We start from the raw sequence: 17,669 nt of genomic DNA, 5'->3' as shown, positions 1-17,669 counted from the left end.
ATGGCCACCGGCATAATTGCGAGGAATCAGCAGTCTCACCTTCTTACCCTAGTCTTGAAAGTGCTCTATGAGCTGCGAATTTTTTGAATACCATATTATCAGTCAGGGTTTCCATAACTACAAGTTGTTGGGTGCTTCTCAGCAAGCACTCCCTTTTATTGCTACTTCCCAATGGGAAATCAAGAACCATGTTCACCCAGGCAAGTAAGACCACGGCTGAGCGGTTTGCTGGCACTCTGCTAACTCCATTCACACAAGCCTAATGAAGGATGATTCACTTCCAGGGTTGCAGAGACTTAAAATTCACCTGTATAATGACAAGGATATTAACTGTAAAATAAAGGAGTAGATAGAATCAGTAACTGCTCAGCATTATCTCCACAAGGGAGGCAAGGGGAAAAAGCAGCTCAGGCCGTACTTGCTAATCCCTCACTAATGAAATGCAGTACATCTTGCTCTCAAACAACCAATTTTAGGGACAACCTACAGAAGGTCATCTACTCTCATCTCTGCTCCAAGCTAGACCCCACAGTTTCTACGGGGGATTCCACCTAGATCATCCTCTTGCCTCGCTCAGAGAATGACTTCAGCTGTAGATATGGAAGGTGATGCACATTGACATGGAGAAAGGGCTCTGCTTTTAGAAAACATTTTCAGTGTCATAGCTACTTGAGTAAAACTACTGGGAAATACCCTAGATACTTAAATAAATGGGGTAAAATACCCTAGAAAATAAAGGGCAAGGAATCCAGAATAGCTTTGAAATAAGGATGTGTTCTTCCCAAAAGTCTCTAAAACACTTGGTTAACAAAATATCAACGTTAGCTGCAGAGACATGCACCGAAACATATCAGCAATGATTTTTGCTCTCAGTTGTACCAATTTACGGCAACAAAGCCAACATGTTACATGAAAAATACTGCCCAGCATTTTGCCATTCAGGGGCAACATCATTTTGTTCTTCTCTATTTATTTCACCAAGTACATCAAGAGAGTACTAATATTTTACTTTTTTACTGCTGACAATCTTCTTTATTTTAAATACGTATATCATACTCAGCGATCTGACTACTTCCTATCCTTTGTGGGACTAGTGTAATGCAAACAGAATAATATACATTCCATTCTACCAAAGAAGAACTGGAAGTAAAGAAAACATGCTGTTGTCTTTTTTTAAAAGAGCACTATTGTTCTGAAGCAGTTAGCACAAGCCTGTTCTCTCCTCTAATGCATAACAGCACCTTTGAGGTCAATTATTAATTATATTAAAACTGGATCAGACAGCCTCCTGATTTGCTACATTAGAAGTGTTAAGGGACATCAAATATTTATAAGACTGTAAGAGTTCCTTATAAACAGAAGTGTTCTACTAGCACAACACTGGTCAGCCCCATTACAGTAAGGATTTTGAAAAGTAGACACTTTCATGTACAATTGAGTTCTTACTCTTAGTTTATTTACATCATCATAAAAACGAGCTGTTTGAAAATACTGTAAAAGCTTTCCCTGAGTGGCAAAAATAGCAGAAAGTGATATTATGCAGCTACAGTCAGCTTCATCCAGGCAATAACTGCTCACTTCTACAATCTGAAGAATTCAAAGGCTAATCAGAGCAGAACCAAAGGGGAAAAAATACTGTAGAACAACTAAGTTTGTGACAGGTAGCTGTGCTGGACTGACCTTGGCTGGACATCAGGTCCCCACCAAAGCCACTCTATCATTCCCGCTCCTCATCAGGACAGGGCGAGAAAAAATACAATGAAAGACTTGGACAGGGAGATCAGTCAGCAATTACCATCACGGGCAAAACAGACTCGACTTGGGGAAATGAATTTAATTTATTGCCAATCAAATCAGAGTAGGGTGATGAGAAATAAAACCAAATCTTAAAACACCTTCCCCCCACCCCTCCCTTCTTCCTGGGCTCAACTTCACTCGCAATATCTCTACCTCCTCCCCCTGAGCAGCTCAGGAGGACAGGGAATGGGAGTTGCAGTCAGTTCATCACACTTTGTCGCTCCCTCCTCCTCAGGGGAAGGACTCGTCACACTCTTCCCCTGCTCCAGCGTGGGGTCCCTCCCACGGGGACAGTCCCCCATGAAGTTCTCCAACGTGAGTCCTTCCCACAGGCTGCAGTTCTTCACAAACGGCTCCAGCGTGGGTCCTTTCCATGGGCTGCAGTCCTTCAGGAACAGACCGCTCCAGCGTGGGTCCCCCATGGGGTCACAAGTCCTGCCAGCAAACCTGCTCCAGCCTGGGCTCCTCTCTCTCTACAGGTCCACAGGTCCTGCCAGGAGCCTGCTCCAGCATGGACTTCCCATGGGGTCACAGCCTCCTTTAGGCATCCCCCTGCTCCAGCGTGGGGTCCTCCACGGGCTGCAGGTGGATATCTGCTCCAGCGTGGACCTCCATGGGCTGCAGGGGCAGAGCCTGCCTCACCATGGTCTTCACCAGGGGCTGCAGGGGAATCTCTGCTCCGGCGCGTGGAGCACCTCCTCCCCCTCCTTCTTCACTGACCTTGGGGTCTGCAGGGCTGTTCCTCTCACATATTCTCACCCCTCTCTCCCAGCTGATGTTGCACAGCAGTTTTTTACCCCTTTTTAAAATATGTTATCCCAAAGGAGCTACCACCATCGCTGATGGCCTCAGCCTTGGCCAGTGGCGGGTCCGTCTCGGAGCCGGCTGGCGTTGGCTCTATCGGACACGGGGGAAGATTCTGGCACCTTCTCACAGAAGCCAAAGCTGCAGCCCCCCCACTACCAAAACCTTGCCATGCAAACCCAATACAATAGCAAACATCCTTCATTTTGATCAGATATCTGTCATACCTCAAGAGCTAAAACCATTTACAGTCAGTCTCCTAAGCTTTCAGCACACAATTCTTAGGTACATGAAGAGACTCCACAGAATCCTACAGAGGACACCTCACAGCCAGAAAGCCTAGAGCAACCTTAAGAGAGGTTTTAAATAGATATGTCCTGACAACTAAAATTTCTAGCTTTGAAGACGTATAAACGTGAAGAATAAAAATAATTAATTTCAAATGAATTTTTTTAGTTGTTTTTGTACCGTAAAGTCAACCTTTTAATAAATTGTGAATTAAAAATAAAAATAAATCTTGAAGGCAATATAATACCTAGATACAACTGCAAGGAATAAAGTCAATAGGAATAGTATGTGAAATACTTTGTTTACTACAAAACTGAAATCCATTGCATAAATAAGCAAAGACAAATTCAAGCACCCTAACTACAATTCAAATGGACTGTATTTTTCATCAAAACCTTTTTAGAAAAATCAGAAGATGCAGGTCCGTTGAAACCAAAACTACCAGAGTAGCACAGCAGATGCTATGTAACTTCCACAAAGGCATCTCTGGCACACGATATAATCTCAGCAGAGAAACACGCATCCAGAGTGAGCTGTTGCCAAATTACAATGCAGGAGACCCAAACTGTAAATCCCTACTACAGTAAATATTTATTTACAGAGACAGGTTAAAGCTCCATTCTGTAACAGCAAATAGTTTTACAGAGCATTTTGGTTCAGTTTTAAGAAAAAAGACTGAAGTCCCAGTTTTCACTAGATAGATATACAAACACATACCACATAAACCATGAAAAGCCATCATCTCTGTGTATTTCATTTAAAACACATTAATGCCAGCTTGTGAATAAGACCCTTTTTCTATTTCCTCAAATTAAGCACAGAACCCTTTTTTTACTTAATTTTATTTCCCAAGTGAACTTGATCTCTCAACTAAGAAACCTCAGCTTAATGAAATACATTAATACATGGCCTGAGATGCAAATTAGTCAATTAGTCAATTGAGATGTAAAACAGGTTAGTTTAAGACTTCAGTGAAAAAAGATTTCGTCTCCATTTACAATAACTCGAGTACATTATGGTCAGTGGTTATGACTCAGGTAAGACAACAGTAACTGATTAAACTAAGGCGTGTATCCAAGCCCTTGTGTGGCAATCTATCTTGCCTATCTGTGGCAATAAAGATATCCTTGAAAGAATGGAAAATAAGAAGCATAACTTTGAAAAAATGTAAGCATCAGTCTCCTTGGTAGGTACAGAGAAAAGTATTGCAAGTATCACAGCTCCTCCTTATCTTTGCTTTTGTACAGCTAAAAAGCTGAATAGCACAAGTTGGGAAGCGCGTGCTGGTCATTTTCCTACCTGTCATCCCCAAACATAAATATGCTTCTTAACAGAGTGGTGTTATTTGTCTCACAACTATACACACTGCAAAATAATCTTTGCTACAGCTGCTGAAAAAAATATGCAGCATAGATCATTTCAGATCTTTAGTAATCTAGTGAGTTTTCCTTTTGATGCCTATCACAGTAGAGGACCTGCAGCAAGCAAGCCACACCAAAAGCTCAGTGTGCTAAAACACCAGCAGGTATAAATGAGTTCTGCCATTTATTCTACTACTGTATATTTAGTCCTGTCACAGCACAGACTTTTAAGTTTTGAAAAGTAAGCGTCTTTTCTGCATACCAAGTCTAGCTACAGTGCAAGTTTTCTCTCCTGTCCTGCAGTTCCTACCAAAATAAATTTCTTTAAGTTTGTACAAAGATCACCAAGTACTTTTTTAACTGGTCCGCCAGAATATTCTGTTAGAGACAAAAGATCCCTGCCATTGACAATGATTATACTTTAACATTATTCCTTTTGACAGATACCAGATAAGGAAAATTTCCCCAGAGCACACGTACAAGCCTAGCTCTGTCTCCCCTTCCTCCAGCCTCCTGTGCCTGCGACCTAGCTAGCAATGACGCAGACAAGCTGCATCTTTTAAAAAGCAGGAATACCAGCAGGGGCCTTCTACAGATTCAGGATGGCAATAACTGTCACAGGAAATCCAGGACTTGAAGAGTCAGGGGTTTTCCCTACCTTTCCAAGCACATCACATAAAAGAAGCAGGGAAGGCTAGTTCCAACCATGTATTTCATTATAAGTTTTTCTCCTCTCACAGTTGCACTTTACTTAAATTTCTCAAGCACAAAGAGGCAAACTGAAACAATGGAAGCAGAAAACAAATAACTTGTTTTCTGACATTTCCATGAAAGATTGGTATTTTATGACACCAAATACTCATTCGTATAACTACTCCTACTCATCCGTATAACTACTAATTAAGGTCCTGTCTAAACTATAACCAAAGCAACATCTTTGTCACCAACATGCTTAATCTCACTAGATCTTGGTTACAGCACATGCATTCACAACACAGGTTTTGTATCATCGTAACTGTGCTTCAGCACGTGGGGCATTTTGCCTAACTTCACTCTAAAAAACCTGAGTAGCTCTCCCATAGCAGCTCTGCAGAAGACAGAACAACCAGTGGTCGCACGGTTGCACTGACAGACATACAGCAACATACTTTGGGACAGTCTGTTGCAGGCTGAATTACCAGATGTAGAATCAGTCAAACAGGCTACAGCATCTGAATCCTTAGGTGAGGTCTAAGAAAGAGAAGAGAATGAAGTGTAAAGCTAAGCAGGCGCATACCTGCAGGAAGAGAGCCAAGGCTAAGCAAAACCAGCACAAGATATTTCTGTCCATTTTTATCCATGCTAGCCAACTCAGAACTATGCTGTGTGTGGACACATGCCATAAGAGCTAACTGTATCATCTACAGATTACAAATTGGTCCTGCTGTAACAGTCAGTCCAGAAGGGTCATACAAACAAATCCAATTGCAGCCTTCTTTCTAAACCTAGGACAGCACCAGAATACCCAGCCTTTCTTCAGGTTAGTGTTTCTGCTGTCATCTATCTTTTTTCTCCTTGGTCTGTACCTTCTCCAGTTATTGGCTTCTTCCTCAAAACTCACATCTCCCCTTTGGGGAAGTCTTACCAAGTGTACTCCTGTATTCTTGGGAATCCTTTGCTACTGCCTCCTCAGCTAGTCCCCATTACTGCTATTCAAACCCTGCAGCACTGTTCATCTTTCTTCCCATTCCTGTCTTGAGGCATTGCCGCTCTCTTCCCTCAAGGCTTAGTTTTGCACTGCTGCCTGCCTCTTTCTCTCATAACGCCCCAGTCCCTCAGTGCTGCCAGTGGCCTCTAGCCTTGCCTCACCAGCTGAAAAATGCTGTTCAGGAGAACAAGATTTTACTTGGCACATTTGCAATGACCTCATAAGGTAATAGCTGTTCATTGTTTTTTTCTAAAGTAAGCGCTAATTTTCTTAAGTGACACATAGCAATATAAAATTAAAATCAGGCACAGCAAATTACGCTACCTTATACCTAGGAGGTTTGAATATTTTCAAACCTGCAAACACAAATGTAACTGCATTTCTTACAATTTTCTTGTTAATCTTTCTAATCACAATTTTAATTCAATAACACCTCACTCTTTTTGTTTCTGTCCAGTGAAAAATATAACTTGCACAGATGAAATCTGTATGAATCTAACATTACAAGAAAAGCTACAGAAATAAAATGTGCGATGACACATAAAAAAACCCCCAAACATACTATAGGAACTATCCCATTCAAGTGTTTTTCCACGCTGTCAAATGACATCAAGGAGAGAAGACTAGTGACAGAAGCCTCACCTTCAACAAAAACCAAAGGGCACTAGGAGGGCACAGCTGTCTGTCCAGCTGTAAGCCTATGAGGATATTTTTAAATTAATAGCTAATTCTAGTTCTTATCGTTTCACTTTAGTCATTGTTCTTAAATGAATTTTATCACACAGAAAGATAACCTTCATACCAACTCAGCTTTCTTGGTTTCCAAAGATACCAGGGCGGAGAATGGCCCGCCTAGCTTAATGACCACAAGACTTGCAAGGTTGCAAAATATCACCCATGGTTCTGAGCCGAAGCCTAACATTACCTATCTATCTATAATATGATATCCCTAGAAGAGAATCTGGGATTTTGTGATGCTTTCTTTTTACACTTTCTTTGCGCCCTGCAAGTGGTTCAGATGCCAATGAAGAATGCCCCACCTCCAGCTGGGAGGGCTATTTCTACATCTGAAATTCGTCAGCCAAAAGTCTGGGCTTTGTTTTTGTCCAGTAGAATCAATAAATGTTTCAACAAGACAATCATGCCTCACGTTTAATATAGCTTGCTTTATGATGACACAATTAGAGACAGCCTAGAAAATCCAGAGATGCAACTCATGCAAAACATCCAAGAACCATATCCCACCCAGGAATGACTTTACTCTGCTTCCCTGTAGCATTTCTCCTTGACAGGGTCAATGACAGACGCCACCAGGCTATGAAGGAGTCAGTTCTAGTCTGAATAGCTACCACCACAGCAAAGGTCTCAGTGCTAGCTGGGGTCCCTGTAGTGCATAATGACACCAACAGACAAGAATTAAATACAGAAATTCAGCTCCATACCTTGAAGTTCTCAGGAAATAAAGTTTATTATACTGTGGTCAATGCCCTGTCACTTCTCTGACCCACCCCTCCTGACAAGCTCCATCAAATCATATGCTTGTTTTTAAAATCAGTGATCAGAAATGCCTGAGCAGGAGCTCGTTTCAAGCAGCCTCAGATGCATACTGGAAAAGAGGTTTGGAAATGAGCATCTTGCCGAAGCAAGACAGATCCTTCATTTCTTCTGACATCTCCTCTTCCAACAAGCTGCAAATCTAACTCTGCCAGGGGGTCCGTTGGAGCAAAGGTCTGTTAAGCTAGTACCAAGTGTTGGGCTACGCTGGCCTCAGCTCTACGTACAACCCAAGGGTGCCGGCTGCCCCCAGCCCTGCCACGCTGCGCATCCCCACCGGGCTCTTCTGCACCTGGGTGCCACGCTGCCATGGACACCAGCAGGCCCCATCCCACATGGAGCGTGCCAGAAACTTGGAATCATAGAATCGTTAAGGTTGGAAAAGACCCTTAAGATCATCGAGTCCAACCATTAACATAGCACTGCCAAGTCCACCACTAAACCATGTCCCTAAGCATCACGTCTACACATCTTTTAAATACCTCCAGGGATGGGGACTCAACCACTGCCCCAAGCAGCCTGTGCCAGTGCCTGACTACCCTTTCAGTGAAGAAGTTTTATTCTAATATCCAACCTAAACCTCCCCTGGCGCAGCTTGAGGCCATTTCCTCTCGACCTATCGCTTGTTGCTTGGGCGAAGAGACTGTACCCCCACCTCACTACAGCCTCCTTTCAGGCAGTTGTAGAGAGCAATAAGGTCTCCCCTCAGCCTCCTCTTCTCCAGACTAAACAACCCCAGCTCCCTCAGCCGCTCCTCCTAAGCCTTGTGCTCCAGACCCTTCACCAGCTTCATTGCCCTTCTCTGGACACGCTCCAGCACCTCCATGTCCTTCTTGTAGCGAGGGACCCAACACTAAACACAGTACTCGAGGTGTGGCCTCAGCAGTGCTGAGTACAGGGGCACGATCACCTCCCTGGTCCTGCTGGCCACACTGTTCCTGACACAAGCCAGGATGCCATTGGCCCTCTTGGCCACCTGAGCACACTGCTGGCTCATGTTCAGCCGGACTTCACCAAACCTTCCTTCTCCCAGTGGGATGTCCCTTGAAATGCCTCACTCATGCAAGGAAAAAGGGGGCAGGGGGAAAGGAGGAAAAAGAGAACCACAGGAGAAACCCCATGAAGGTCAAGGGCTCCCCAACTGGGCCAGGCCTCCCCTCCTCCCTGCCCACAGGAGCGCGGGGTCCCAGGACCGGCAAACGGCCACCCGCCCCCTCCAGCCCTTCCTCCGGCCCCTTCTCCCGCCGGAACCCCGAGGGAGCGGGCCTGAGGCGGCCCCGCCCCGCCGCCGAGCCGAGGGGAGACCCTGCCCCGGCCCCCGGGGGGGCCGTACCTGCCAGCCCGCCTCCGCCCTCCTCGCCGTAGCCCCGCCGCCTCTGCAGCACGAAGTACTGGTTGGAGCGCTCCTGCACCCACAGCTTGAGGGCATTTTTCAGCAGCACCTCCTCGGGCTTCAGCCACATCGTGGCGGTCCCCTCACTCGCCGCCGCCCATGCCCGCCGCGCCGCCCGGCCTCCCGCTCCCACGTACACAGCCCGGCTGCCAAGCGCCGCCGCCGGGAGGGGCGGGGGGAAGCGGGGGGCGCGCCCCTGCCCCGAGGCATGCTGGGAGTAGTAGTCCTTCGGGGCCGACCGGCCGCGCAGCGCCGCTGCCTCAGGACTACGTCTCCCGTCGGGCCTTGCGCGGCCGCCCAGCTGCGGGGCTGTGTGGCGGCAGCTTGCCGCGCCCTCAGGGGCAGTTGGCGGGAGGACGGGGAGGCTCGGCTTGCAGCCCCCCGAGGCTCGTCCCCGCCCGGGGAGGCGGCCCGAGAGTCACGGCTCCTCCTGTCCCACAGGGTCGGGGAGAGGCTCTTCCTTCCGATCCGCGCACACGGCACCTCCCCTGCCCCCGCCCGGGAGCTGTCCGGCCCCAGCCTCGCTCCTGTCAGGCAGGGCCGCAGCAGGCTCGGGCCTCCCCGACAGGACTCCAGCGTCTCCCTAAAATGCTTTCATAAAGCGGGCTGGATACTTTTTTGCTCTCTTTGCCAATGAGAGAAGTCCCATTTTCAATTTTGCCCAAATGTTATTCCATTTTCAGCCCAGAAGACACACAGACGTCACCGGAGACTCGGTTTGGCTTTCACATTTGTTTTGCTGTCAGCACTAAGCCTTACGCTGCAGCAGGAGACTGGGGTGCAGAAAAAACCACAGGGAGAACCTGCCACGCAAGGAAGGGAGCCATGACCCCCACCTCCACCGACTGCAGTGCCCATGCATGTCCCCTCCCCGGCCGCAGGACACGCCAGAATAGAGGAGCGGCCCCACCAGCTGCAGAAGCAGACATATGGTCTACGTTGCCTATTTACATTTCACATTATAAAAAGACAATCTGCCTCATTGCTTCTATTACCCAACACAATTCAGCGGTAATTTGGAGCAGACTAGACATTTTGGTTGCCTTAACGACAGCTTGACTCATGGTCTCAGTATTTTCATGATTTGTCTGCAAGACCTTTGGTACTTGTCCTCAATGACTAGCTCTTCAGATTATTTGCAGACTGACGTTACCAGTTGTTCTGCTACCAGTTGTTCTGCGCTAGAATCAATCAATCTATCCTATTAAGGAAGAAGGCAGCAGCTTTCATATTCGTAGGGACTGCACTTGAGTATCTGCTCTGACTACTGTCTTCTGTTGCTGCCTCCTTCCAATTTAAAGAGCAGTTCTCTCACAGATAGGTTTCAAAAAAAATCAGGTGCTGGAACTATGCAGCCGAGGGTTTCCCAGGGCTGTGGGATGACCTCGGGACTTGCTTTCCATGAGCACTGGTCAGCACAGCCTAACTCCCAGCTCCCCATGAAGTCACCATCACAGCCACCCAACTGCTCAGCCTGCCCATTATTGAGCCCCATCTGTTGCTGTTTCTTCTCCAATCCCTTCATTATGTCCCAAAGAGCTCCAAATCTCTCCCTGAGGCCTTACACTTGATAGCACTCTGCTTCCAAATTTGTATCTTTTGCTGCTGACCAAAAACACAAACAAAAACCTTCCAGGAGTGGAAGCCCCACTGCCTCCTCCACTGCAGGTTGCTGGTGCTGGGAACTTCTCAGAGTTACCGTCTTTTCCTACCTCCATGCAAGATTCACTCCTGGTCCTGACACAATCTGTCATTCAGTACAAATGGAGCAAGTCGGACATTCCCATTTCCCAGGAACTTCGCTGCAGTTTGCTGTCCTGTTGGATCCTTCCCTTAGCACTCTCTTTCCAGCATAATTGACCTTCCTAAGATGTTCAAGAATAATGATTTATTGATTGTATAACACACAAAAAAATCAGCACGTAGTTGTCTAAACTCCGCCTCTACTTTGAGCTCTTTCTAAAAAAAATTATGCACATCATGCACTAACTATAGGTTGCAAACTTGGCACTTTTGCTTTATCCTGTCTTCCTTTCATCCCTCTCAACAGTCCCCAATGTATTTCACTACCAAAAATGCTTCTGCCAGCACCGGTCTATTTGCGAGCACAGGCACAGCGAGATTTTGCCAGCACTCACAGAAAGATGGTTGGCAATGCCCATCCAGTTCCAGCTGCGTAAGGAACCGCCTACCCTAAGGCACCAGTGTGAAAGCAGAACGGGGTGTGCAATCATATTTAACTCACTGGAAAGCCTCAAAACTGCGTGAATTGCACTGGTATGAGACTTTTTTTTTCTTTTCTTCCAATCACTCATTGCACCACAGCAAGAGAAGCTGTAGTATTAAAAGGTTTTACCTTTGGGACTGAATATAGATTTAACTAACACTACTATTCTTTTTACCTGGTTTTATAACAGAGTAGGAAGCAATACATTTCTGATGGTTTACCTGTACTAGAAAGGAAAAATGAATTAAAAGTCATTAGCCAGCATGCAGTTACTAACACAGATAAAACATTAATGAGACAGGGCAAACAACTCCTAGATATACTACCACATTGCTCTTCATGAGGCAGTTTCTTCAATCCCCACACTTGAAGTGACTGAGAGTAACAGACTAATGTTAGTGGGTTCCTGGAGATTTACCAGCTGAACTGATAAAGTGATTCCTGCCTGGATGCTGCTCTTCTAAGAGCATTCCCAGAGAGAGTGTTTACCATTTAATTTTCCCCAATTAGCCAAGCCCTTGGATAGGAAATACCTATTAAGGATCCAACACAGGGCTCCCAGTTCCAAAGCTAATTGTAAGGAGAGATGCCCTTGGCATTTCCAACCCAGAGCTTGGCTTTTGGTGTCTCGCACATGCTGAACATGTTTGGACATACATTGCTTTCTTAAGTAAGAGTCAAGCTTTATTAATTGGATAAAAATTTAACAGTAAAACGGTACTGCTTGGAAAATCTCTGTTTTGTTTTCCTCTCCCTTGGTTCAAGGTCTCGAATGTCGAATGTGTTTTTTCCAATTCCCTCAGGCACTGGATTCTTAACCAAATACTGTTAAGAGTGCTCCTCTGTCAGCTTGGAGGAATTTATTTATAGGCATTTAAATTCTTTCTTAATCAGCACACAATCATCCTACAGTCTAATCAATGCATTCTACAGCAACAGAGATCCATTTAGGGCTGCAGAATTTTTCTTTCGCTGTATTAAAGACCTCCTAGAAATGGTAAATTCATTCCCTCAAGTAACCATAGCCAAGATTATATAAATAGATAAATAGCTATATAAATAAATTTTGGCTTCACTCTGTATAACCAACAGTTGAACAACCAGTGCAGAGAATTACATAGTTGTTAATTCACAGCGGTGAACATTGCAATTTGGTTTCAAGCTTCCCTTAGAGCCAAAATTAAATTGCCAAAGCCAGTAGATTTTCTTTCATCCATTCCAAAATGCCAGCCATTATACCCCTGCGGGAGTGGAACTCTGCTCAAATCTGCACAGGAGAAACATCAGTCTAAAGCTGGGTGAAAAGGCAGGGCTACATGCTGAGCTGGCGTATGTTAAACACGGAATGAAATTACATTAAATCACACGGCCAAGGTAGATGTGTATATATATTCTGTCCAACTGCTAGGTCGTTTGACAAGTGCAGATCTTTCCATCTAAAGACTGAGATGGACTAAGTCTCTCTATTTTATGGGAAGAGTCCAACTGACCTTTTGACTCAAACTGCTTTTATATGTTTGCAGCCCCTCATCACAAGTCCTGCTTTTCCCTTAGGCAAAAATCTCAGCTATAACCACATTTCTATAGGGACACCTGAAAATTTTCCTCGATATGAGAAAATTGTATTATTTTGGTTTGGGGTTTAAAATAAAATCCCACTGCTGTAAAGCCCAGTTTACAAGAAAGCACAGTAATCCAGCACCAGGGGACAAGGCTTTCTCTCCTGCAGGGATAAAAAAAATCTTTCCCAGTCCCCCTTTGAAAGCATGCAAGCGTTTGAGTGAAGTGTCTAGATCAGAGCTTTCCTAGAGGAGAGATAAGTGACAGCAGTGAGTAAACACTTGGAGACAATGCTAGAACCTGTTCTGCTTTCTCTTTGGGGGCAGAATAATTGACATGTCTGTACGACTCAATGAGAATATTAACAGCGTCAAGAGGCACACATTTTAGCAACTGTTACCACTCGTGGGCACATAATTTCCAGCATCTTACATGCAAACGTTAGTGTATATATAGCAAAACCCCAAACCATTGCGCAATAACAGCAAGCTTGCGTTGCATTTCAGGAAAAACCCTATCCCCAGACACATTCCTGTTTGCCTCTTGCTTAGAGGAAAGAGTCCATCGTGCTATCATAGTGCACACATAGACGTATAGATAACAGAGAGCCATTCAAGCCTGTAGCATCACCAAAAAAAAAATTTAAAAAAATCTGCTGCCCAGTGCTCTAAGCAGGGTCAGCTAAAGACAGCTGCTATCCATGGCAACTTGAAAATACAAAGTGAGAGTGGAGCTTTGAAATTTCTTTAAAGCAGGTAGAACTGTGGCAATGTTCTCAAAGGGGAAAACCTCTGCAGAGTTCAGTGAAATAAGAAAATGGTTTTTTCAGTGTCAGACAGCAACAGACCCAAGTTCAGTATCATAGACTGCATGCATGAAATTTGCACACCTTCATTTTTAAACAACCCTTGCGCATAGCTAATATTTACAAATAAATCTGCGCACACAAGAACACAGCAGACTCACAGGTTAAGCTGCAAAACCAGAGAAGCATTAAATTCTTCTGCCTAGCAGTAGCTCAAATACTGTTCAGGTACAAACCCTACATTTATTCCTTTAGCAGTACTTCACATTTGATACAAGAATCTTAAAAATCCAAGTCCACATCTTGGCAGAACACATACACATCATCTGATCCTACAGTAGGAGTTCATTGCCATGAACTGCTGCATCCCCCAGTACTCCACTAGTGCGTTCCTTGAGAAAATGCTGTGCATCCACCTTACCCTTAGAAATATCAGTACTGAAAAAAGACAGGTTTATTGCACTTAAAAGACAGTAAATAGAAAGGCTTGAATCTTATAAACAAATGTATAGATTGGAACACAAAAAAAAAAAGCCAAAGTACCTTTCAATGTATTGAATTGATCTGATTTCCCCCCTTCTTTTTGAAGGTCAAATCTTGTTCCCTTTAAACACAGAAGACCGGCAGATGATTCCACGAGAGTGTTCAGGGGTTGTACATTTACATGCTTGGCTGCTCCTTTCTCTGCTCTAAATAGAAAGGTGATCACAGCAAAACACAGCTTCAGAGTGAAGTCTGATTATAGTCAGCTTTGCAATTTGAGCCCATTACCAACCACTGCTTCCTAGACTAGACTTGGAACTGAGCTAAAAGGAAGCACAAGACTAACTGGCCGGGGAATGACAAGTTTTTACTACATCTAATAGTATAGTACAGAACAAAGGGCATTTAATTATTTTTAAAGTACTTTGTCTTATAAAGCAAGCATCAACTGTTGATTAAGGGAGGGATGCTGAGCAACCTGACAGAGGAAAGCGAGACGGAACCTGTCTGATCTGAAGAGTTCATGTAAGAGTGCCTTGTGCCGAACATGCCTAGAAAAACAGTTCAGAGGTATATCAAGCAGCTCACTGAACACACCGTAAGGTGCTTGGTTTTTCCTTTATATAGAGTACAGCTCCTATGCTTAAGACTCTCAACACAATTTCAATTCGTGCAACAGTAGCACCCTGCACATAATTAGCACTCGTTATTCCAATTGGTTTGAGGAAGCACTGCTGCTTTTTGGCCTCCCAAAAACTGAATGAGTTTTGGGGTTGTGGGACAGGGCAAATTCAGCATCTCTTTCCATCTAAGAGCTGGTAATCAATATTTAATGTCAGTCAGGGTCGTCAAAATATAGTTTTATTTACATTTTCATATTCAAATTCAATACAAATCATGAAATATTTACAACATTTTTAATTATATTACAGATAAGAAAATGCATTGCTTTTCCCTTCTAGATTCAATAGTACTTTATTGCGGGCTTTAAGACAAAGTTCTGCTAACATTAGAAACAAGCCATAGATACAGAGATAAAAAAAAAGAAAATAAAGTGCATCTGTAAGATGTCCTTAGTTACCTTCACCGGGCAAGGCCCTGCACTTATTATTGAGGCACCCAGTGCTCCTCCTCGACCCCAGTTCAACTCCCCACAGACGACAGACAACTTCTCCAGTCATCTCAGCTCTCCCTGCAGCTTTAGCACACAGGCAAGACAGTGCACAGCAACAGTCCAGCATTTTTCAGAGGCTGGATCCCTTTCTGAACAAAACACAGGAGATCCTTTGAGAAGAACCTATCTTTCCATCTTTAGTTCAGTCTTCCTGAAGTCCTCCCAGACTCTCACGAAGCCAGGACTCTGGCGTATTGCTGGTGCTAATGGTTACAACTCCAAAAATCATGGAGGATCTTTCAGACTGTCTAATATTAACAGGTTTGAAGAGTTCCTGCAATTGTTCCCTTTACAGTATTGTGCAAGTCAGATTTGGCCTGTCAGCCTGAAGCTCTCTTTTTTTCCCCTTTAGGAATGCATGTTTGGCGGCTTGGAGTTGAGAGGTAGAGAATCAATCGGTTTACTAGAGAACCAAAGACACTGTGGGCAAAATCCAGTTTGACAGGCATTAGTTTGTACTTTCTCCTATCAAATCCAGTGTTGCTTTAAACTAAACAGTGTCTGGTAAAGAAATATTAGACCAGATCAAAATCAATTTGTTTACAATGAAAATCCACTTGAATTAAAACAATAAACAACAAAAAAAACCAAGTCAAAACAATTCCCAGTAGACACAGCTACAACAAAGAATCTTCTCCATATTTAAATGACTCAAATGCTGAAGAGAAGCTTTGCTGGAGACGGAACTTTTGGTTTAGTGTTAAAATCTGATGTTTTTCTCTATATTTAAGACAGCTTTATCTGAAGAGTACTAAAACTAAATTCCTCATTGAGATGCAGTTTTAAGAATGGCAAACCATACAGTTATGATTTGAACACGTCTATTTGATCTCAGCATTGCCAAGGCAATATTTTTCCTGCTACAGTCTTGCAACGTTTGGTATACACATGATGGCAGTAGGCAGCTCCTTGCAGAAGGCTTACACCATGTTGCTGGGCATGCTCTTAGGACCTGACTTCACAAACTTGTGTTTCGTCTGCCTCAAAACTTGGGTTGTCAACATGTGGAAGGCCATTCACAGCTGAGGGCTGGGATTCATTGTTTACAAGATGCATGTTGTCATCTGTCCAGAACAAAACCAAGAAAAAAGACAAGTTAAGAAGTGTCATAGGCAAGCTTTACTACCTTAAAACAACCACGCTTGCTTTATTTCCAGAAGCCCACCGCAGTGGTCTTTTCCCAGCACTTTTCCTGCAGAGGGGGAAACCCAAGGCCGTGCTCCAACTACCACTTTTCTGCTGCCCCTCATTACTTTGTGAGCTCATTCTTGACACCACCGTCTTTTCTAGAGGTACCTGCTTGGCTCTGGAGTTCACTTCTCACTAGTGCGGAGCAAGCCTAGGCTGTGTGCTCAAGTGGCAGAAGGCCGTGTGAGGCTATGAAATCCAACTATAAGGAGATTGGCAATTCTCATCTAACTTTAGGGCTGCTGAAGGCAGGCGTCAGGAGCAACTTTAGAGACTAGGCTCAGGATAAACCGTGGGACACAGGCTGATTCAGAGAGAAAGGCCTTCTCCCTACAGACTGACCTTGCCAGGCTGATGTTAGTGTGTGTCCTTGCCGCTCAAAGTGAGAATACATGAGGGCCTGAGCCATATCATTAATCCAGCATCACTTCAGTTGCTTATAGGGATGCAATTTCAACTTCTGATGTTTAGCTTATAGGAAGTGCCCTCTGCTCTACTGGGGTGCCTAAACGGGGCACTCCCGTACGCATGTCACTTGCTGGAGCAACATATCCCACAGGTGGCAGGCAGCAAATCCCACGCTTTCCTATCAGCTAGGCTTCCCGCAAGAAATCTAAGCGGACACAGCCAGAGCATCCCTTTTGCCTCTGAATGCTTCCTCATTACTCCTCTTCCTAAGGCCATTCCACAATCCACGGGATAGTTACTTTCATTTGTTTACCTGAAACCTTTCCATTTTTAAAATCAACAGGAACACTGAGCATGTGTTGGTAAAGTTGAGCACTAAAAAGACATTTTCAATTAGTTTGCTCTTGTTCAAAAACATAAGGTATTTTAAAAAGCTGATAGTCTCTTCCAATTAAAATTCTCTGAAAGTGTTCAAGGATGACTCAGCCTTGGCAAAATCTGAAACTCTATTGATTTTGCATCATCTAAGCTAGAGCAGGATTGCCTCCCCAAAAGTTTTCTGGAAGTAATTAACTACTTAAAGCAGACAGATCTGGCGGCAAAGCAACACTCACTCATCCAAATGAAATCTCCAAAGAGACAAGAAGATGAGGGACACCTTCAGAAAAATCTCTTTTGCCTTTAAGTAGTGAGCCTCTGATTGTCACAACTACTCTTTTCATAGACTTCAGCTTTTAATTCACATTTAGGTTGCGTTTCATTTGAAAACAAAGACCAAGTGTCAGAGCCAAGTACTAAAACAAAGGGGAAGATTAAGATTATCCTGAAAAACAAGGTATTCAAGCACTGTGAGATGTTATTAAGGCAACCCCCCCCCCCTAATTCACAGCATAAGCAACAAAGTACAATGCAATCTAGCAAGACAGATGAAACAACAGAC

The 17,669-nt window shown here is 44.2% G+C and overlaps 2 protein-coding genes across 3 annotated transcripts in view; both read right to left on the bottom strand.

Annotated features, from left to right (window-relative positions):
* The window catches only part of TBC1D8B (TBC1 domain family member 8B), a 44,027-nt gene extending 34,983 nt beyond the window's left edge, over positions 1–9,044 (bottom strand). Inside the window, exon 1 of the mRNA XM_087748648.1 lies at positions 8,825–9,044. Within this exon, the coding sequence (XP_087604774.1) occupies positions 8,825–8,954 (130 nt within the window). The 5' untranslated portion in view covers positions 8,955–9,044. The remainder of the gene's footprint in view (positions 1–8,824) is intronic.
* Positions 9,045–14,804: 5,760 nt separating this feature from the next.
* RNF128 (ring finger protein 128) overlaps positions 14,805–17,669 on the bottom strand; it is a 39,608-nt gene continuing 36,743 nt past the window's right edge. For both annotated transcript variants that reach the window (XM_009472303.2, XM_087748127.1), the window contains exon 7: positions 14,805–16,197. In XM_009472303.2, the coding sequence (XP_009470578.1) occupies positions 16,079–16,197 (119 nt within the window). In that variant the 3' untranslated portion in view covers positions 14,805–16,078. The remainder of the gene's footprint in view (positions 16,198–17,669) is intronic.

Source organism: Nipponia nippon, unplaced genomic scaffold (assembly GCF_047370975.1).
Source record: "Nipponia nippon isolate SJK-2023a ecotype South Korea unplaced genomic scaffold, ASM4737097v1 scaffold_12, whole genome shotgun sequence".
Lineage (NCBI taxonomy): Eukaryota > Metazoa > Chordata > Aves > Pelecaniformes > Threskiornithidae > Nipponia > Nipponia nippon.
The sequence above is the reverse complement of the archived record's forward strand: the minus strand, read 5'-3'. Positions and strand labels throughout refer to the sequence as shown.